Below are 23,227 nucleotides of genomic sequence, written 5' to 3'. Positions count from 1 at the left end.
AAGTGTGTATAACACACCGGCGAAAACGGCCGGCAACAAAGCAACGCCTCTTGCATTTTTGAAAAGGACACACCTTCTCAGAAATGTGCGCTCCCCCTTTTCTCGTCTGCAAGGACACAAACACACAGAGAGCTTGAAAATGGATGCCGAGAGATTTAACTCCGTTTTATCAAACGTGTGCTCAGTCCACAAGATTGTGGAAATGAAGGACTTACAGCGACTTGAGCCATTTTGTACCGCTACACGTGTTTCTAGTGGGACTATGTTTACAAGCACAAGAGTTCAGCGAGCCACCGAAGGACCGCCCTGCAGATTTACTATTTGTTCTGCAACGTAGGGAGTTTTTTTAAACTCTGAAATTGTATCCGCCCATCTAAACACAAAATCAGGGAGAAAGTCGTCAGTCTTTAGTTAAGCAAAGCGTCTAAAGACTGACTTGTGAGTCTAGATGTAAGTTGCTGAGGTTGGCAATATTGGCCATAGGGATGTCTGCCTTCTCTCAAATACAATGGAACTAGATGTCACTTGGCTTGTGGTGCTCAAGCGTTAAAAAAATACATCTGATAAACTTAACAACATCTCTACCTAGAAACCATGACCAAGTGAACTCAATTCAGTTTATAACTTAGTTTACTCAAGATAATCCACAGACCTTACTGTGAGCAGTTTCATATAGGAACTATTTTCTTGCTACTGAACTTCGCCCACACACCATATCACAGTGCAGAAGGAAACATGCATCTACTGCTAGCTCACCTAGCTTCACTAAGCTAGCTAATGTCACTGCTCAGCTGAGGAGGACACCACCGATGTATACATCTCACGCGCATCATGAGCACGAGCCTCTCGTTAATGAGTAGATGCAGACTTCCTTCTGGGGAGTGATACTGTTTGCAGGTGTAGTTTGGTAGGAAGAAAATAGTTCCTACATGAAACTGCTCACAACAAGGTCTGTGGATTATCTTGAGTAAGCAGGTCGTGATTTCTGGAAAGAGATATTAAACCACAAGCCGAGTGCCATCTAGTTGCATTATATTTCTACTGCTGATATCTCCAACAATTGGTAACTCACATGAAAACAATCTAGATTGATAAAGACCACTAAAGGTAAGAGGGATGATATGTATTTTTGATTTTGGTGTGAACTGTCCCTTTAAATCAAAAAGGTCTCACTGATAACTGATGTTTATAATAAATTCAACATCTGACACTCTCCTATTTTGCCTTACAGTAATCATCATCACTATTACACAATCATTTGATGTGGCATCTATGACTGTGTATATCACAAAAATGTATTAGGGGAAAAATAAGCTTGGTAGTAAATGTTCACTCTTCCCCCTATTTAGTTAAATCACTGTATAAGGGAATTTCAGACTTGATGCACACTACAAGATACTAATAAGACTTTAACCAGTTTTATCCACAACTGGCCCACTCCACAAAATGCACAACACAGAGAGGAAAATCCTGCCATGTTTTTTTAAGAGACTTTCATGTTGAGTCTTCCAACAAAAATGAACTGCAGCGAGGTAAAAATGTCCCTAACAGTTGATAAAACAGGACAGATACAGGAATTACAGGTTTGATTCAACTTGGCAAGTTGCGTGTCTCTCAAGCCCTCGGCAGTGATGGCCCAGCTACTGTGTCAGCAAAAATACAGGCCCTGCTCTGCTGCAAATTTGAACCATGAACACTGATTTGATTTGCTCTAAATGAGTTTGAGGGAGTGGAAGAGAGAAATAAAGTGAATGTTTGAGTAAAAAGACAAAAAAGAAACAGTGAATGTGTACTAGAGGGTAATTCAGTTTCTTCAAAACAAGGCTGTGAAGCATTAGTGAGTAATAGTCTGAGTTTTACCTCAGCAAAATAACAATATTACCACTGCAAAATGGAGCAGTAAAACATGATTTGCTCTAAACAGTGGTTGAAGTGTGTGAGTGGAATGACTTACTCGTTCTCCCTTATCGCCTTTGGTACCAGCAGGACCCTGGAACATAAAAGCACAGGAGGAGAATAAACATTTGACTGGGATGTGTACTCAGAAATAGCCATGCTCATCTCTCTTTCCCTCTCTCCTTTAACGTCCCAACCCCATTACTCTCCATCTCTCTCCTTTTCTTTATGCCTCGTCATCTGATCCAACAGCTGGTATGACTACATGCATTTAAATTTGTGTCCATGTCCTTTGTGTCGTAAAGACAACACATGCGCATAAGCCCCAAAGTGTCAGTGCCCACAAACAGAAAGCGAGTCTGTGCCTTGGATGGGCTTCCTTTTTGCTACTGCCAACGCTGTAAAACACACAGATGCATATCTGATCACAACGCACACGTACACACAAAAACCTGCCAAGCACATAAAGCCGGTGAATGCATATCACAGTGTAACGCATTATGATCCAGGGGCAAATAAAAGACAACTATTTCCTGGCCACAGAGCCATGTGCTGATATGATAAATATCAGTTTGATGTTGTTACAGCTTTTGAATAAAGGCTTGTTTATCTTGGGGGAAACATGTCCTTGACCACCGACTGACTGACTGTGTTGAGGGGGTTGGTTGTAATGTGTGCGCAGGCCTGGCATATCATAGAGTATGTGTATTATATTGCAGATGATACAAAGTCTGTGCCAACATTTGACACAGCCGCTGAATTGGAGTGAAGGTCTCCATAATAAATGTCTTCTCCTGGACCTCCTCCCTGTGTCTGAATCTGTGAGCCTTCCTGGGCATTTAAATGTCTACCCTCTTATCATGGTGACATGGGAAAACCAAATCAAAGTGTGTGGGAGACACAGTAAGACAGGAGTATCTCTCATACAGATCTCTTTTCTTTTATCAATTAATCAAAACTGTCTCTCCGCAGTGCCCTGTATGTGCAGAGTCTGAAGGGTCGATGCTTTTTCACTCTGAATGTTTTACAGTTCATCCGCAGGGGGAAGTACCTTTATGATGACTTTCCTCTTACACAGCGCTTCAGCGTGGACTGATAAAACAGTCACAAGAAGATTGCTGCTATTTTTTCTTTCGTAGCTGGCAAACATGAGGTGGACTGCTCCCAAGTCAAGCAAGATAAATTAAGAAAAACCTTCAGGTGGTTGAGTTGTTGGAAATTCAAAAGCAGTATATTGTGCAGGTCAGACAGACACTTGGACTCATTTGCCACACACTCAGGACATCATCAAATGCTACAATAACTTGACAGACTGGAGGCCAGCTGTAAATACAAAGGTATGGGCAACAGTAAGTAGGAAAAGGAAACAAAATTTAATCACCAAATCAAAGCCTAATGAAGGAAGATTCTGTTGCTATCCACAAGGGACATCTGACAGTTCTGACTCTTTAAGACTTTGAAAAGTTGGACCAGTTGACCAAAGACCAGACAAACAGCTACAAATAAAACACATGTTCCGTTACGTATTATATAGTTTTATGAATATTCATCTTGATAGATGGAGCAGAACATTTCCAGATGAATTATGTCAAACCTTAAACAGGAAAGTTGGGGATTTCCAGCCATGTCTTCTAAAAAATTACATTTACAACTAATCTGAAAAAGCGAATACTTTTTGAGGGAAACAATGCAGAGCAAATGACGTTTTTTATTAACATATTGAGGAAATGTTGCTAAATAATGTACCTGAAAGGTTGCAAAAAAATGTTGATACTTAACACATCAGTAAAACCAAAATCCTGATCTTTCCCTAACATTAACCAAAGCGCTTTTGTTGCCTAAACCTAAGACAGGAGCCTAGACGTAATGCCGCAGTTCTAGTGCAGAGGTCCTGCATTTTGTACGCCTGCTGTCCTCCCCAACCACCTCCTTGCAAAGCCTACAGGGTACATTAATGTAGTGTAATGATATCTGAAAGAAACATTAACTCTGAATATAATCCAGGCAGCACACTGCCACAACAATCTAATTAAGAAAGCAGTTTAGTAAAATCAATCCATCCATCCATTTTCATTCGCTTATCTGGCCGGGTCCAAGCGGGCCAAGCAAAGCACCCCAGACATCCTTCTCCCCAGCAACGCTTTCCAGCTCCTCCTGGGGGACCCTGAGGTGTTCCTAGGCTAGATGAAATATGTAATCCTCCAGTGTGTTCTGGGTCTGCTCTGGGGCCTCCTACCAGTGGGACGTGCCTGCAACACCTCTAATGGGAGGCACCCAGGAGGCTTCCTGATCAGATGCCTGAGCTACCTCAGCTGACCCCTTTCGACGAGAAGGAGCAGCGGCTCTACTCCGAGCTCCCTCCTTATGTCGGAGCTCCTTACCCTATCTCTAAGGCTGAGCCCAGTCACCCCACACAGGAAACTCATTTCGGCCGCTTGTATCCATGATCTCATTCTTTCAGGCACTACCCCGAGCTCATGACGATAGGTGAGTGTTGGGACGTAGATGGACCAGTAAATCGAAAGCCTTGCCCTCTGGCATAGCTCCCTCTTCATCGCAACAGTCCAGCACAGCACCCACATCACTGCAGATGCCGCACCAGACCAACGATCCACCTCACACTCCATTCTATCCTCACTCGTGAACAAGACCCCGAGATACTTGAACTCCCTCCCTTGAGGCAGTAACTCTTTTCCAACCTGGAGACGACAATCCACTGGTTTCCAGCAGAGAACCATGGCCTCAGATTTGGACATGGTGGCATAGTAACATACAAACATAATTTCTTGGAAACAGGACTGGGATTTTACATTAGTCACTCGGACATGAGCTCAAGTAATTATAGTGGCAGGAGTGCTTTAAGTTCTGTGACTCATTCCCATTCTTATCTTGCCTTGGAAGGTATAAATCCACCGTCCTTCAGCAAGTTCCTCAGTGCAGTGGGACAAATGAGGCACTTTTGTGTCCACCTCAACAAAACTTCTAGGACTGACTTCCACATCTTAAGGTCAGCTACAACACGATGAAACAAAATGCTAAAATTTCCCTGCAGATTTAAGTGGCTGCTTTTTCAGATAAAACCCACTTGTTTAAGAGGAAAAATATTCTCTTGCAGCAGAAACCTGGAGACGGGTTGTAGGGGGCAGAACGAGCACTGAATCAGCAATTTAATGTTGAGGTGAAGTTTGAACCTAAAAGTTTAAGATGTTTAAGAGATTATGGCTCGGGAAAGTGAAATTGAATTTCTTTTTTTTTTTTTTTTGTCTACGTCTGTGTGTTTGCTACATGTGCATACATTCACATGGGGTGTCTGAGTCTTCTAGGTCCCAGAGATGAGGCAGATGTGATCTCTCACTGCTTTTTCTGTGTATGTGTGTGTGTGTGTGTGTGTGTGCGCGTGTGTGGGGGAGAGAGTGTCGGTAAGTGATTTATAGCTCTCCCTCTCTGAGCCAAACTTTGCTGCTGGCCTGCGGAGCTGACCCAAGACTAGATTAGCTGTCACCAACATCACGGTATCATCTGTTCCTGTTAGCATTACACAAAGTTTGGAACCCAACATCTTCTCCTCTGCATCCTTCTCTGTGCTTGTGTTGTGTCACTTGCACATCTTTCTTCTTCTTCTTTTGCAGAGCTCAAAAAACTGACATGCTGTACTTTAAGAATCAAAACTGAACCGTCATATGTTGATTTTCAAAAGATTAAAAATCCTTAAATCCTAATTAAACTTATGAGATGTGTCTTTTTGATATTCTTAAAAGATAAGCCGTATCAACACAACTAACTTCTGACAGAATGATATCTTTGTTATTATGAGGACTGCATCCAATACTAACAGGCTGCTTCCAGTCAGGAGAAGAGAGATCAGAAAGTAGAACAGGACAAAGAGGAGAAAAACAAACAATCTGTGAAGCATGAGCTTCTTGTCAGCGCTGCAACCGAACCACAATGTTATTTATATTTAAACAAAGCTGTAACTTTGTGATGCAGTTTGAGATTATTGCTCTCCTGTAAATTTAGGGAGGCATGATGGGAGGAGAAGTCAGAAGGAGTAGAAGGTGGAGAGGTCATGTCCTTCGCTGCGTCTGAAATCGCATACTATGCACTACATACTTTTGTGTCAATAAATAATAGTATGTATCTTTTCAGATGCACTGAGCTGTAATTAACTTGTCAGTTCCTGAGAGCCTCCTTACCAGTTGGAGACATGTAAGTATGGTAACCTGTGCCAGCTCTACCCACAATTTAATTCAATTCAAAGTAGATTCTTATACTTGAATTAAAGCGTTACTGACGTCACAGAGTCGTCTGTGTCTGTTATGAGCGTGGTCGTCTCCCACATTTTATTGTGGGATGTTCATGCTGGTGTAGTGTCCAGTGTTTGCATACTGTAATGTTTCACTGGAAATCCACCTACTGTTGGTTACTAAGGTTTCATAAATGCTAAAAAATCTCACATACTGGTTTAGGCCCTGATCACACATAAAGTGTTTTAGCAGTTGGAGGCGCCTTTTTGTAATTGTTTTTAATTAGTCTTTTGCTCACAGTTTTTGCATTGAGATGCGCCTCACATTTCTGTGCTCTATGCGCCTGGCATTTTGTGCTCTGAACTCCTTGAGTTAAAATAACTTCAACTCAGCACCGAAAAGCGTCCAACGCCATCTCTTTTTTCCTATTCTCCAATCGGATGATTTTACAGTTGGTAAACAATGGAGGAGAAACTGGTGGTAGCGGTTGCTGGAGACCCAGAGCTATACGGCCCCATGACAGACAGCAAGCTCCTGGACCAAGTGGTGGGAATCCCCTTGATCCATCCTCTTTTTTAGGGTCTCACGTACCCACACAGATCTCCATTTCCCTGTGCCCAACAAACCATTTGCGGACAGCCTCTCACCCTCAACCAGAGCTACAGCTAGTACCCTCTGCCGCAACATTTTAGGAACTAGACACTAGGTGGTATTTTTTTGCAACCTGCAAAACGCTTTCTGTCTGATCAGGGCTTTGGGATGATAAATAGCATGTTAGTATGGAATTTTGGACACAGCCCTTGTTTCATTGTTCATTTGGATAAGTTATGTCAAACTCTCTTGAGTAGGCTTTTCACATGTAGGCTGTTTCAATAGCGTGTTTTAAGCAAATTCAGTATCACAGATTTCTTTATTCACATTAAGCTTAACAAAATAAAACAAAACATTTTCACTCACAGGAAGTCCCTGATCTCCTTGGGACCCTGCTGCCCCACCAGGTCCTGGAGCTCCTGGTGCTCCTGGGGCTCCCTGAGAGACAGAGACAGGCAGTGACAATAAGAGACAGAGAGGGAGAAGGAAGGTGACAAGAAGCAAAAAGATCAGTCAGCACGTGTATCAGGATGATCCAAGAGACAAACATATGCTGAGAATAACACGAAAACAGACTTACAACGGGTCCAGGAGGTCCTTGTCGTCCCTGTGGTCCAGAATTACCCGGCAGACCCTGAGAGACGCAGATGAAAACACCCAGTATATTAAATATTAGCTGCTGTTTCATAATTGTAGGTTGAACTTTGTTTTGCACAAGCCCTTTCTAAACGGTCTGAGGAATTTCCTGTAAGTCTCCAGACTAAACCAACAGTAAGACTGTGATTTTCTAATACAATTAACATGCAGGCGACTGACGGAAACCAAACTCAGTAGCTGTTGCATCTGCTGCTTCTACTGGTTGTGCAACCTCAAAGTCTGCCAACAAATGCCTCCGATCAAACCTTTAAGTTTGGTTTAATTTTAAGACAGTCTGTACAAAACACAGGTGCATTCTTCCCGACTTGGGTTTTTCAGTTGCCTCAAGGTGTTTAAAACCATCTCCGCCATTTAATGTCTTCTCCATGACGCCGTGGTTTGAGGAGAACACGTGAATATGAAACTGGAGCTTTGGAGGCACATTCATACCTCCTGTATGACAATTCTGTAGGGTCTGGTTTTCTTAAGGTATGATATATAATAACATGATATATAATAGCATGATGATGGCTTTGATGTGTTTCAGTATTTATGGGGCTTTCAAACTGAACAAATTCAGTGTTATTAAGACACATTTTGGAAGCTGATTGTCCTGGAAAACAGCTCAACCTGAGGTTCAGTTAATCCTTTCATTTTAGCTTGGATGTCTGAAGTTACTTTGTGGTCACACACTGAGGCTGATGCCCTTTCAGCATGGACACACGCCTTATACGGCGCTCAGTTTAACCTGTATGAGAGTACAAAGCCATGACTGAAGTGTGTTATTACATAAGGTTGAAACAAAACTTAATTTGTTAGTTTTCTCTCATTTCTTAGCATATGTTTCCTGGCATGTCTTGCTTGTACAGTTTGTCTAATCCCACGTGGTAAGACAAAGAGAGACAGCACATCTCAGAGAATGGAAATTCCCCTGGGGCGTTGCATCCTAAGTGCTCCCCACAACAGCTGAAGCATCAAGCTTTGTTGAATCCTCATGGGGGATCTTTACCTTCTAAATAAATATACAAAAAACAAGTGTTTGACTGCACCACAAAAATCTGAATTTATTAAATAACGCATGCATGAGATTCTCTGAAAAGCTGAGCCAGACTGGGGCGTCTGAAAACCCCTGTGCGAGAGTCACTCTGGTGTCACGCAGTAAACACTCGCCCTGTTGGGACTTAGTTCCTCCCAATATTTAAGTCTCACAATGTCACAGTGTCACTGTGACACTTCTTACTTTGAAATCCTTTCAAATTGAGCAGAGGCACGTCTGGAACAAAAACAATTATCATCTTCAGACAAAAAAAAAGAAAAAAAAAAGTGACAAAATCTTCCACTGTGAAACAAACAAGCATTAGAAGTGACATTGGGATGAGAGCCAACCTGGTGTCACATTATCAACACTCCCAGTACTGGCTATATTATAATCCAAACATTAAACTTTTTCTTTTTCTATTATTCACATAAAAATTCAGCCTCCTGCCTTCTTTCACAGGAGGTCAGACTCATGAAAATGTATCACTGCTGTTATATTCCAAGCTGCAACAAGTTTACAGCCTGACCTATAGTCAAAGAAATTGGGGTGAAGCTAATCCAATTCAGATTCTTGTATGAATGCTAATATAGCCACCAACAAAGTGCAGGTTCTGTCTGTGTTAACAATTACACTAATACGATTGAACTTTTTATTCATATCCAACTTTCTTTGCAAAGCGCTCTGAGCTGAACTTGTGCGCTCAAGTTAAATTTTTATGAGAACTGTACCTTCTCAGTGTTGGATAATTCACAAAGCCATTGGTATATCTTAAATAATAGAGTTGGGAAGTATGACAGGGGTGCCAGGTGCCATGTTTTTATGAGCCTGTGTCTTAAGGGGGGGGAAGCCAGTTCTACTGTGTTTGGTCCCGAGTTGAAAAAGTTGAAAAACTCTGTAATGCAAGCCTCAATGACAAAATAAAGATTTACAGCTTTCCTTGATCCATTCCACTGCGACATGGACAAATAAAGTACCCATGAGACAGTTAGTGTTGTTTGAACTGATCTAACTGGCCGCTGCGGTGCTGTCTTTGCCAGAGTGTTTTTTCGTCTTTTATACACCTGACAAAAAGTTCTGTACAGTGTTTATGCCCGGTGGACTGATGCTGGTGAGTTTTACTGCGAGTCAACAAAGAGCTATCTGCTTTCCCCCGTTCTGCTTTGTAAACATCGGATGATACAGACTGGTGGCAATCCCAAACAGTCGCACAAGCATTGTGGATGAATTCATTTTCTAAAGCTGCTTCTTGTTCATAATTACTGTTCAGTTGGCTACACTCTACTTTCTATATCGCTGTCAAATGAATAGTGATAACAGAAATTGCTGTTGCATTGATGACCTCTTGTGAATTGATTCTTATCAGTATTCACCGTGTCCCTCTTCCCCACTGCTTTCAATGCATCTGCTGGAAAAAACATTTGAAGGGAATTCAGGCTGAGCGCGCTGCTGGAAACATCAGAGTGTAACGCTGCGGTTATTCTGCAACAATACAAGAACTGATTTGAGATGTTTCCTGTCGTGTATGGAAACTAAATTATAATCAGCTCTTTGTGTGGTTGTACAAACATACCCATGGTGGATTTTTTCTTTTTTTTCTGGTAGTCTCCACAAAAATCACAAATATAAAACACACAACTGATCTGTAGCATCTTGATGAAATGTGGATGTGGGAGGCCTGTCATAATCAGTGCTGCAAGGGGGAATCTTTCCCAGTATAGCAGCTAAAATCGCTCCCTGATTAGTAATTTCACGTGATTACATCCAATAATTACATTAGTAAACATGTACTGTATTCTGAGAGCGTGGGTGTATTGATGGTAAATCACCGCACAGTTCAGTGTCAGCTGGTAATTCTGAAATTTGTGGAGCACTAGATTCAGTAAACTGCTGAGCAGGGCTTTGTTAATGGTATCATAAAGGCATCAAGCTGTGTATATGTATCCAATAATTTAGATAAAGTTGTAGCCTAATGAGTCTAAACACTGAAGTTGATTCAGGTGCTTTTAAATCAGAGAGTTTTTTTCAAAAACCACACATGATTGTGTTGGATGTGGGATACACAGTATACGGCTGAGCAAATATATGTAACTTTAGTTTTTTTGGTATGTCTGTCCATGCACATGCTGTACCACGATCTTGTCTGATATCAGATTTGTGTACTTATATATTCAAGTAAGGACACCTGTTTGACCAGAGGTACAAGGTTTTCCATTACTGAATTAGTTTCAGCATTCATGTTGTTGTCGCTTCCTGCATGTGTATAATTAACAATGGAAGATAATGACTAGTAGGCTTGGGGGCCGTCAAGGTATTAGTATACCAGGGTATACAAAAATCCTGATGATGTGGTTTTCAATAATGCCAAAATACAGGTGCTCCTCTTTCTGTTAAATTGATATGAGGATGCTGTGTTGAGGATGTATTGTTTGTACTGCACAGCACACGCCACCAAAGGTCAGTTGGGTGGAGGCAGCTGAGCTGAGAAAGATGGCGACTGCAAGTGGTGTGGACTACGTTACAGTAAAAAGCGGGGCAGCAATTGTATAAAGAGACAGCAGGGAAAAACAGTAAATCCAGCATATTTTCACATTTAACTCCGTAAATTAACCCTTTGAAACCTGAACTAATTGGCTTGATTTTTCTTTACAACATGGGAAGAAGGCAAAGAGCAATGAAAGAAGAAATTACCCCTAAAAATAGCAAGAAATTAGTAAAAAGAGAAAATTAACAACAAGAAAATTAATTGAAAAAGAAAGAAAGGAAAAAGACAGTTGACCTGGAAACCCTAAAAGAGTGCTTAAAAATTATACTTCCGGAACATAATTTTAAACTGTAATAATAATAATTATTATAAATGTACTTTTCCCCAGCGTTTTTTCTTTTTTCCCTATTTCTTAAAATAATTTTCTAAATCTATTATTTATTTATTTTTTTTTTGCAATTTGTGAGACATTTTAAACCAAGTTGCTAAGTGCATTTTTCCTACGTTTTTTAAAGAAGTCACACCAATTTCCTTGAAGCTCAAAGGTTTAAAAACTTGAGAAAGTTGTCTGAAAGCAGCACAAGAAGAGTTATGTCGCTCCAGGTTTTAAGAGTTTAAAGGTTTATTCTGACCAAACCAGAGTTGGTGATTGTTAGAACGGTAAAAAGACTAACCAAGATGGTTTTGATGAGTTTTACTTTGTCTCTGTCAAGTTTGAATGAAGTGTGTCCTATCAGTTAACTAGGCAACACATACACACACATTTGCAGGAATATATCAGCAAATCACTGACTGTTAACTGTGGCTCGTAGGAAAATTTCAAACATGTCGCTCAACCCTATGTTGTAGGCTAGATAATGCTGTACATGCAGCCAAATGGAGACACACTCTTTGATGTTAATACATTTGTAATTTTAGATAGAGGATAGTAATATTCAGATACCATTACATATATTAAAAGTACATGGGTGATGTCCAGGGACAAAACCTTGCTTACTATGTCTATAGGCTGCAGTCCTAGTGATCTAATCTTGAGCACACTGCTGCTTCAAACGACAATAGTAGAAAAGTCCCTACTAGCAAGCAGATTAAAGAATTAAGCAAGATGTTTTTTATAACGTTATGGCTGTTACTGGCACCTTTAATCAAACTCAAACAGACTGTGAGTTATTGCCCGTCTTGCTAAAAAAGTTCACGAACTCAAAACCTATCTGGCGAAGAAACCCCGGTAAAGTGTTACAACTGTCCCGAGGGAAACCACATGACAAGGCTGAAAACTATGTTATGAAAACTACCACTGAGGGGATGAGCGTCTGGACTCCCGTCAGCCAACACAGAGACAGCAGATGGATTATGTGTAGAGTCTTTCACCTCGCCAGGAGCCAGGCCAGGACAAAACTCTTCTGTTATCACATTACGTATTTGGATAAAACATCTTCCCTCTGCTTGCCGACACATTACACTCTGGCTGCGTTACTGTTTTAGTATTTACAGCCCAGTTGGGTATTGTAAGGCCTGATTCTTCTGTCAACTACAGATACTACGATACTGTTTCCTACAACTGGGGGATGACTTGTTTGATTTTATGAGGAGACATAAAACAGAGCAGACAAACATTTAAGATGCTAACTGTAAACAGCTGGGAAAGTACAACAAATGTTTTCACAAGCTTGAAAATCTATTTTGAGTATAACCAAGCACACCTAACAACACTTGTTACCTCTTTTGGATTGCTCAATACATTTTCCAAACAATAGGAGCCATTCTCAAATATCTGTTGTCGTTTATTGTTATATGTCTTTTTTCAAAACCATTTCCAAATGGTCTTTTTTCATATCTCAGAGCACCCTCTTCAACTGGTATTGATGATGTCAGCAGAAAGATTTGCTTTTATCATATATATATACCCTTTATTTTTGTCCATTGTGTGAGTTTTTTTACACTAAAAACAACTGCCTTTGAGTCCCACTTCCAGGATTGTGTTTTCATACCCCATTTAACAGCAAATTAGATAAAAAGAATTACATTGCCTACATCTTTGTACATAATATCCCCATTTAAATACACTGTCAAGAACACTGCAGCAAAATCGATATATGCACATCACTATACTGAAATGTATATTCCCCCAGACCCGCACTGTGTAACAATAAAGGTGATGTCAGTGTATTATCTTACCCTTGTACCTGGGGGGCCATCTCTACCAGGGGAGCCTGAGCTTCCAGGAACACCCTAAACAAAACACACAACAAGCAGGTTTGAATTTTTATTACAACACTGACTGTGGATCACATAGAATGCAACACATCACTGGATTTTTAGTAAAGACATTAAATTAAGGCCTGGTCCACACATACAAGGGTTCTTCAGAAAACAGGGTTAGTCCCTCCTTCTTTCTTCATTCATTCATTCATTTTCCACAACCACTTGTCCTGTCGAGGGTCATGGTGGGTTTGGAGCCTATCGCAGCTGACATTAGGTGAGAGGCAGGGTACAGCCTGGACAGGTTGCTGGACTATCGTAAGGCTAAGACATAGAGACAGACTCACATTCACACCTACAGACAATTTAGAGTCACCAGTTAACCTACATGTCTTTGGACACCCAGAGAAAAACTGCACTGACAAATAAAAACACAAAAATTGTAGTGCTGTCAAGAGCATGCCAAACCAACAGGCAGCGATATCCCTGAAGCGACGCAAAGAGGATGTTGACAAATCAGCAGCCTGAAGAAAAGATATTATGGAAAAGCTATCCAGATCAGTGACGTCTGTTGCGCATCCTGACTCATGTATTCCTCAGTATAAAACCAAGAGTAACTGTACATTTATGTGTAATAAAAGTCCTCTTAGCAAGGTTAGAGACGGCACTATTTTGGTCACATCTGTCATTGCACGAAATGTTGCCTCATTTATGACGTCTCATAAAGGAGAGAACGGTGCACATGTGGACATTATGAGCCAAAATTCTGTTTTTCATGTCAACACGTCAACATTGAGTTTCTGAAAATCTTTATCTTGGACTGAGTTTTACAAAATATTTGTTTTCACTGACTTAAAACGCAGTTGTGTGTGGACTTAACGCCAAAACGCATAAAAAAAAGCTGCACTTTCAAATGTACCTGTGTACCTGTGGACTTATCCTAAGAAAAGTCACATTTAAACTGCTACAGTAATGTGAAGTTTTTATGATGGCACATTTATACCCTGCCATTTTTACAACACATTTCTTCTACCAAATTATACACAGTATAACAAGGAATGACTTTTCTCTTTATTAAAAAAGCACATACACATCCAACCAGAGGTCAAAACAGATAAGGCTTTGCTGTCTTGCTCAACGATACTTTGACAGCAGCAGACATAAATTTGATTTGTGGAGCGAGCCAACCTCTAACCCTCAGGGTACGGGACGGTCTCTATATCAGCAGGCCACCCCGCTGCTCCATCTCCTGCCCCATTTCCCCTTTATCCACCTCTCTGCAGGTCAATGCTCACAGCCGATTCCAAAATACAGTCATGGATTAAGTGCTGAGGTGATTTATCTCTGCACTTCAGTATTAGTGGAGAGCTCATAAAACAGGACAGTTAACACTGTTAAAGGTCCTACAAATTACAGGCCGGGGTCGCAGAGGACAGGCCTCTTATGATTAATGATGTGCCGTTGTTTAGATGTTGGCTGATGTGCATCCTCCCAAGACATCGGTAATAATATCTCTCCTGCCGCTTTTGCACATGTACCTACAAACTTAAAACATGCACACACAAGGAGAAGGGAAGTATGCCAGTGCAATGTCTTGTTTCAATAATATTATATAAAATCTGCGTATCCTTAAAATAATCAAGAAAAAATAAAGTTGGTTTTATAAACTACCTACAACAAGTTAATTTGACAGGGAATCTGGATGAAACATTATCACTGTACCGACAGTACACTGATTACACATTAAAATGATTTAAAGGAATACATCACCCCTCAAAATGATATGTATATTAATTTTCATGTCTTCACAGCAACCGAAGAATGAAACTTCTTGATGAATTGAAATTAAAGGATTCGCATTTAACAACAGCAAAACTATATCAAAACATCTGTTTGCAAACTGTCACACAGCTCACGCTATGTAAGTCTAATTTATCCAGCTGTACACTCAGCACCTGCCAAACAGACAACGCTTTCCAATGGGGAAGTGAACTGGTAGTGAAACTTATCTATGCTCTCCTCAAAGCCAGACTCCACTGACAAAAACTGTAATTTAACCTCACCGAACATGTTGCTGCTGGTCCACCACTGCCTCCATCAATTCGTTTGTGAGTGTTTTTGCACGGCTAACTAACCCCTTAAAACAGCAAAGTGAGAGGTAAAATTATTATTTTTTTCCCACTGGAGTCTGGCTTCACTTTCAGGTCAGTTCCCTAGGCTGTCGGACAAGGCTGTCTGTTTGGGAAGTACTGAGCATACGACTGGATAAATGAGACTTCGTTCATCCTGGAGGAATATCAGAAAACGTTTTCTTCTCCAACTCAATGTAACATGATAAGTGATTGATATTCAAATGATCATGAAAGATTTGTGTATGTGTGTAATCATATATCTCAGCAACAGCTATGTTATTGTTATCAATAAGTCATAAACTGTTTATATACCAGATGCCTCACACAAGAAGTGATGATTGTTGACATATACATTAATAAATATTTATAGGTTAAAATGTCCTTATATCTGCTTAAAGCTACATTATAGTGGATAATAGAAATTATCTTACATTGTACTGTTAACAATAAATAAATGGGCTGGTTAGAATAAAGTGTTCTCGTCTTTTGTTGTGTAATTGGCATGTATGCCAGGGTACAAACACACAAACACACGTACACACCTATCAGAGTCTCTTGAGCAGAATTGGAGAACAATAAAAGCAACAAGGCCACAAAGAAATTAATGATCAGAATCCAAGCGCGCGGGTGATTCTGATTCAACACATTAGCCTTGGGATTGCTTTGCCACAGAACAACACACACACACACACACACACACACACACACACACACACACACTCACACACACACAGCTGTGAGAGTATGTTAGTATTCGACAGATTAAGCGAGTGTGAGATGAGGGGCTAAGAGGGGCAACTACATACATCTGCAGAAGATCTAGAAGGACACCAAGTTGAAATTATTGCCACACACAGACACATAATTTATATTCCACTCAGACAAAGCAGAAATGATTACATGAGAAAACACACACACATGCGTGCGCTGATAACCCAAATGAAAGTGAGTGAGATGGGAAAGATGGACACACACACTAACACAAACACTTACTCTTTGCTATTCATTGCAGCTGCATTTTTCACTGTCAAATTGAAACGGAGGTGGAGGGGACATTGATGACAAGGTTACATTGTATTTACTGCAGCAAGCGACGGAGAGAAGAAGAAGGAGAAGAGAGAGGGAGAGAGAGAGGAAGAAACAGGAAAAGGGAAAGAGGGAGCGAGCATGAGAGGTAATTGATGTTTTAGAGTTGTGATATTCTCTGTGGTCCCTCATATATTACAACAGGGCCCTGGAAGCTACAATATTCCCCCGCTGAGCCACACACACACACACACACACACAAACACACACCCATTCATATTCCTCTCTCTGACAAAACACATTATTACTCGGTAACATAGTGCGGCACAGGGCAGCACTGCCAGCTTTTATTAATAGGACTATGCAGGCACAGAGAGAGCTAGATAGTGCTGCATCAGGAAGTGTTGCAGCTCTCCGTGAGCTGGCTCCGAGACTAGTTGTTCTCTCCTTATGAAAACGGTTATTGCGCTTATTTCCTCTCTTGGAAAAAAAAAACTGAAAATTGAACAGGTGTGTTGGAAATCCTACGACTTCCAATCAGCGAGTGGGTTTTACTCTCATCAGCTCACAAAACTTTCAACAAAAGAAACTGATTCAAGGCATTTCATGAGCCAGACTGCAGAACAGTAAATATAAATAGATAAAAATCCAGAGAGAACAAACTCTAATCACCAGGCACATGATTATCAACACAATGTCTTTACAGCTGCCTCTGTTGATCTGCATCACGGCTATAATGAACACCTGTACACCACCAGTATATTGTATTTACCTTTGTTAAATGCATTATTAAGACGTTGTTGACACAAACTTTGAGTAAGCATTACTACACAGCCACTACATTGACTCTTAAACATTAATAAACACCCTGCAGGGGACGATCACCATCCTTAAATACAATATGAAAGTCAGGGGTTACTACAGGAAAGTGACCATCCCATCATAGAGCAGTTTGCTGCAGATCGATCAGTTTGACAACAGATCTGTGATCGGCAGATGGAAGCAGCCACTGTTACAAGTTGTGCTCTGGTGTGGAAAAAAAAAATAGTGGTGCTCCTTTATGCTGTCTGCAGGAGCTGTCTCTCAAAATCAAAACTTTTGCACTGTCAGCTCCACATGGAGAGCTTGACTGCAGCTAAATCTTGTTGTAATGAATTTAAAATGAGTTTATCCACTCGTTCTCTGAAATTGGTTATCCCCATACAGATCACTGTTGTAGCAACTTATCCCAGGATACAGTGGGTATAGGAGGCAGGGAAAGTAACAGGCTGTCGGTTCATTGCAGAGCATATTAAAGACAAAACAGGACACGAAAAGATCAGGACCTTTAGGTGCTTATGACTGACATGGACATTGCCAAACATATGAGCACATGTTAAATTGATTATAATACTTTTTCCTTTCCGAAAAATCTATATAGGGTGTTCAAAAATGTATCACAGGCAAACCTTGAGCCCTAAGTCAGACTGGTTAGTGCCTCTACCCTGTGACATCCTCTAGTGAATCTGGGCTCAGAGCCATAATGGAATCCACCATCTTCTTATCTAATTTGTTCTGGTGCTCAGACAACACAGCACTGGACAACACTAACTGATGCACCTAGATAAATACTGTGTGCGGGCTGCTGCTCGCTTCAAACCTCACCGGAGTTTCTCAAAGAAAAAAAGAATCCATCTCAGCCAGGAGGCCCATAAAGAAGTATTTGTGTTATTTTTCCAGTTCATAAATTTGATATAAAGCAGAAGTATTTGTGGGACTGACCTGCAGCAGACAGTGCTGCACCGCTTTAACTCAGCGTGTGACAGTGATGGAGCTGAAAGAGCTTTTTCAGGGATGTTGGCTCCCACATTCACACATGTCAAAAAATTTGAAGGAATCTCTGTCGGTAAATTCGGCAAAAAACTCTTGTAACATCGTCAAGAAATTTCATGAAAGTACTCAGCTTAGTGGGAACATGTGCACAGTATCTGTTTTTGTACACTTGATTTAAGCTCTGGCGGACATTTTGATGTTCAAATGTGGTGATAACGAGGTAGTCAGCCAAGACAGTAATATTTGATTGAGTAGAATTAGGAAAATTATCTGGCAGGGAGAATGCTGCAACATAGCAAGCCAAGGCTTAGTCCACTAGCCTTGTTAGAAGTTAAAGCTGGGGTAGGCAGTTTTGGGGTAAAGGTAAAAACACCAGAATTACCAGAATCATATGCAGCTCTTGCCTCTCTGCCCTAAGCCCCTCCCACCAGATGAGCGCAGGCATATGCACGGGCTTCATACTTAAATCTGTACAAGTACTAGTCATTCATTTCAATCATCACAATTGTAACTGTGATTCTGATGCTATTATGTGAGAGATAATGCCCGATGAGGTGTGGATTACCACCTTTTAACGGCTGATGTTGAGACGTGAACCACTCGACGCGCAGCGGAGGGTGTTTGCCTCTGTGAAGGGTGTGTTGTAGTCTCCTCCTGTGGTGTTCAGAGGATCAGTGTTGTAAATTAAGGGCACTAGTTTCGCAGACTGGGCGAGGCGGGGGCGCAGCGCACCTGCGCTTCGCCAACTGGGTGTGGCCAGGCGGATTTCGCAAGTTTGGCACACCGTGCGCCTGGCGTAGCTACTCCTCTTTCCCACCTCCATCCCTCCTACCTGCGCAAGTCGGAAAGAGGGAGGAGAGAAGGCGTGGAGTGTGTTTTACACACATCACACCAATCAAATGAGCCCTTCTCCTCACCCTTAAATGCGCTGCGCGAAGGTGTAATGAGAGTTTACTCAATTCGCCATGGCAGAAGAGAGCAGCAGCGTCAGACAGCCAAACTTCTCCCAGGAGGAAACTGATGTTTTGGTCCGGGAGGTCCAAGCTCGCAGTGTCCGAATATACGGAACTGTGAGCAGACCTCCACGGGCTGATGATGCAAAGGTAGCCTGGGAGGAGGTCACCACAATTGTAAATCAATGTTGCGTTTCTCTTGTGCGTGCACGCTCTCTCTTTCTCTCTCGCAGTCTCACTCTGTTTCTTTTCTTTTGACTTTTCTAAGATGACAGATGCTGAATATATGCTCCCTGTCTGATGCTGTGGCTGTTTGTGGTTGGCTGAGAGGGATGTGAACTCATTAGTTTGCAGCTGTGTGTTGGGTTTCCATTACGCGTGCCAAACGTGCCAAACGTGCCAAACGGTGCCAATCCCCTTTGATCTGACATCAGATGTGACGGGACAGTCGATAGAGATACATTTATGTGCTGATTGCAGATAGTTGCATTGAATAGTGTTTTTTTGGGTATTTATTGCATTGTTAACGTGCCTGATATTCTGGAAACTTGCCTGTGAGGTTTTGGTGATGTGTGCGCACTGTCTGCTGGTCAGCCAAACTTCGGCTTACACCGGCTGCGCTCCCCCTGCGCTGACAGTAGACGTGGTTTCAGCTGGCGAGCTCTTAGCGCACCTTCGGTGAAGCCTTTTGGCACAAAACTGTCACTGCGCCAAGCTGGATCTGTCGACACCTCCCCCTGCTGCGCTGCCACACCCATCTCAGCGCACCTGGGTCTGCCAAACTACCAAACTGAGCTCGCCTCGGGTTGCGCTGCTCGAAACTAGCTCTGCGCGGGGTTCGCCACCCTGCGCTGTACCGGGAAACTAGAGCCCTAATTGTTAACAGATTACAGATACTGGTACTATTATGTAGCTGGTGCATTAATTTAGAGCAGTGAGTAGACAGTTTCAGTGGAACTACTTAGTAGGTATCCATTATCAGTTTTTAACGGAAACCCTGCAGCCAATCAGTATCGAGTATTCACCCAGACGATGGTATAAATAGCGGTAATTCTTTGACAATTACCGTCCTGTTTTCTTTGCAGATTTTTGGGCCTGTAAAGCCACAACACCTGTGACCCCTGGCTAACGTTAGCTACATAAACATGAACATGAATTAGCCCCAGCGGTGAGTCTTTGGCTATGGGTAGCAGAAGACTAACCTATTAGCAACATTTTCTGTCCTTTTCTGAAACACTTCACTGACATAAACCTGTGTTTTATTTCGTTTTTTGTCAAACTCTCTTTAAGACTCTCTATTTGATAAGTTAGTCTTCCATTTTTAGGGTTGCTTTGCAGTGTACTGTAGGCAGTTTTGCCACTGCTGGAATAGCAGCATTCTCAGCAGGATTCTCCGACACTGAATGAGGTTTTCATCATCTAAAGGGACGTACACATGCACGATTTGCATTTTTAGGATGGCCAATAGGAGCACCCTCTCTCTGAAATGACTTGTGGTTGCTCCTGTCATGGCCCAGACTTTCTAAAGCCTAAAAACAGCCAAGAGGAGTTGCAGGAGTGTAGTTTTCTATCGGACCACTTGAATTATTGTATGCTCAAAGCTTATTGCGGGATTTTTGCACAATGACGCCGAAAAAGAAAAAAAGAAAAAGAAAGAAAGACAGGAAAAACAGCCTACCCTTGCTTTAAGGACAGCCTTACGAGATACTATAATACAGTATATCACTAAAGTGGTAAAGTAGTCATTGACAAACACTGTTGTACGGCAAATAATGGTTAACTGAATTTTGCTGTGTGTTATCTAGCCACATTTTTTACATCATCACATTTATGGGGGACTGGGCTTTATTTACTTACCCTCTTGTTACACCTGTTAGGGTGAGACAACTTACAGAATTTTCGTATTGGTGCACTGAGTTTGATGACCTTACATAATTCCCAGCACGGTTCAACTAAACTTGCACCTGAGCAGAGGTCTAATTAAGCAGAATAACTGACAGCTGTGAGGGTGTGCAGGACCTTGAAAGTATGAAGCAGACCAAAGCTACTACAAGTGGGGTTTTATATGGAAGATATTTTACAGGAGGGTTTAAAAATAATTAGTTTTTAAAAAATAGTGTCGCCACAATTATCCTAACAGACACATTAATAACAAAATCCTCCTTGAAAAATAAAATTTTGTCCTGGTACAGACCTCCTAGAATAATGACTCTGTCCTTGCTGTCCAGAGCTCCCAGTAGAACTCCATTAAATTAATTCAGTATTACCTCTGATTGGTTCACTGCCCAATAATGGAGACGCTGGTAATGATTATTCACATCTCGATGATTCCATTAGACCGCTCTGGGTCTGTGTCGATGTGCATGTGTGTGTCAGCAACAAAACAGTCCAGACACACACACACACACACACACACACACATGCGCATACAGCTTTATCTCCATATCCCCCTCACCTCCTCCCTCTAATTCTCCTGGTCTCTCATTCTTTCACAGACCTGTACACCAAATCCACACTGTTGCATATACTGTTATTATGACAGACATAATATGCAGTATTTTCGCTGCACGTCATAAAGTGTTAATACAGATAAATTTAAACTTTTCGTGGCTCTTTACCTTTGGGAAAACAAGAATAAACAAAAGCACAATAGATCCTGCGTATTCATGTCTGTTTTTGTTTACAAGTAGAAAATGAAAACAGCAGGAACAAAGCCAAAGTGGAGTAAGTGAAGCCAACATTTGCTTTCTACCTCCCCCCTGCTGATCGTTAATTAAATAATATCCATTTTGATAAAGTGACAGCTTGATAATTAAGCTTGTTATTGTGCACGAGGCAGCGGCTACATCCAGAAACCTCCTGCTTAAACGAAGGTATCTAGCTTAAAAGACTGTCAATAACTGCCATCTCAGCTTTTGACTTTTTTGGTTTGGTCAAGCTAGGTTTAAATGCACATATTTACATGTATTATGCAAACTGTGTATTCATTTATCATATTGATTTTAATATGATATTAATAGAAGATGGGCAGACAGAGATACATTTCATTTTATGTGAATTACAGACAGTAAAGTTGATTGTTATAAACAAATTAGTTGAAATTAAGAAAAATGGAAATACACATTTAGTTTGTAGATGCTGCATTTTCCAGTTGTTTTACCTCAAGATTACCTAAACTCATAGTTAGGCATGTAACAATTCATTTAACTGGATTAGTGAATTGATTCAGTGATCAATGATCCAATATTAATGCATAGTGAAAACATAGATACATATCTTAATCTTTAAAATACACCTTCATTTTGAGATGCCCATGGCACATCTGTGTCACTATTTCCGTCCAAGCGCCCATCCGTTTTTAACATTCAACCAATGCTAATAGGCTTGCACTAGGCAGATTGTGGTAAGCAGCCAAGAGCCAAGATTTATTCCCTCTTGGGAATAAATCAGCAATGTGGAAATATTTGGGATTTCGTAGAAAAGACGGGTCAACTTTAAGATGTTCATCAAAAAACGTACAAATATTTAGGTACCTTTTTTTGATGAACATCTTACATTTGATGTAAACACTGCAGATATTGTGAAGCAAGGGCAACAAAGAATTCACCTTTTCTGTAAACTAAATTACTTTTCTGTCTCCTGTGTTTTTCATTTATCTGCTGGTTTCACAGCCTCACATTGAAAGACAGAAATAGTCTAAATAGCAATGTTAAAATCTGCTCTAAGATCACAGGAGTGACACAATGGGACTTGACCGTTTTTTGCAATCAACAAATACTGCAGAAAACTGCAACTATTTTAGCTTCATCTGGACATGTTCTTGCAAGCAAATTTTCTCTGTTGCCGTCAGGGCATCGTTACGCTTTAACTGCTTGTAAAACTAACCGGTATTCAACATGTTTTATTCCCTCTGCAATTCATCTTTTAAATTCTCTGTATATTTTTGTTTTTATTGTTTTATTTTCATCTCTTTTATTGATAGTCTATTCACTTTTTATTACTTATAGATTCCTTTATTCTTCTGAACTCCTTGGCATATTTTTTCATTCAGTTTTTTTATTTTCAGCCTTTACGCCTATGCTAGCGTCAATCATTTTCAATGAGAGCCCCGTGACATGGGCGACCTGGTCATCGGCCACGCGTCTTGGGCGACCAAAGCGACCGGATTGGTCTGGAGGGGAGTTAAAACTCATTTAACTTTATGGTTCTGACGC

At 41.0% G+C, this 23,227-nt stretch overlaps 1 protein-coding gene across 2 annotated transcripts in view; it reads right to left on the bottom strand.

The window, feature by feature from the left end:
- The window catches only part of col14a1a (collagen, type XIV, alpha 1a), a 191,236-nt gene that overhangs the window by 17,909 nt on the left and 150,100 nt on the right, over positions 1 to 23,227 (bottom strand). For both annotated transcript variants that reach the window (XM_033640620.2, XM_078171876.1), the window contains exons 40-43: positions 13,067 to 13,120; positions 7,312 to 7,365; positions 7,098 to 7,169; positions 1,955 to 1,990 (exon numbers count right to left, since the gene is read on the bottom strand). In XM_033640620.2, the coding sequence (XP_033496511.2) occupies positions 1,955 to 1,990; positions 7,098 to 7,169; positions 7,312 to 7,365; positions 13,067 to 13,120 (216 nt within the window). The remainder of the gene's footprint in view (positions 1 to 1,954; positions 1,991 to 7,097; positions 7,170 to 7,311; positions 7,366 to 13,066; positions 13,121 to 23,227) is intronic.

Source organism: Epinephelus lanceolatus, chromosome 10, assembly GCF_041903045.1.
Source record: "Epinephelus lanceolatus isolate andai-2023 chromosome 10, ASM4190304v1, whole genome shotgun sequence".
In the NCBI taxonomy this organism is placed as follows: domain Eukaryota; kingdom Metazoa; phylum Chordata; class Actinopteri; order Perciformes; family Serranidae; genus Epinephelus; species Epinephelus lanceolatus.
This window is presented reverse-complemented; position numbering and strand designations above follow the sequence as displayed.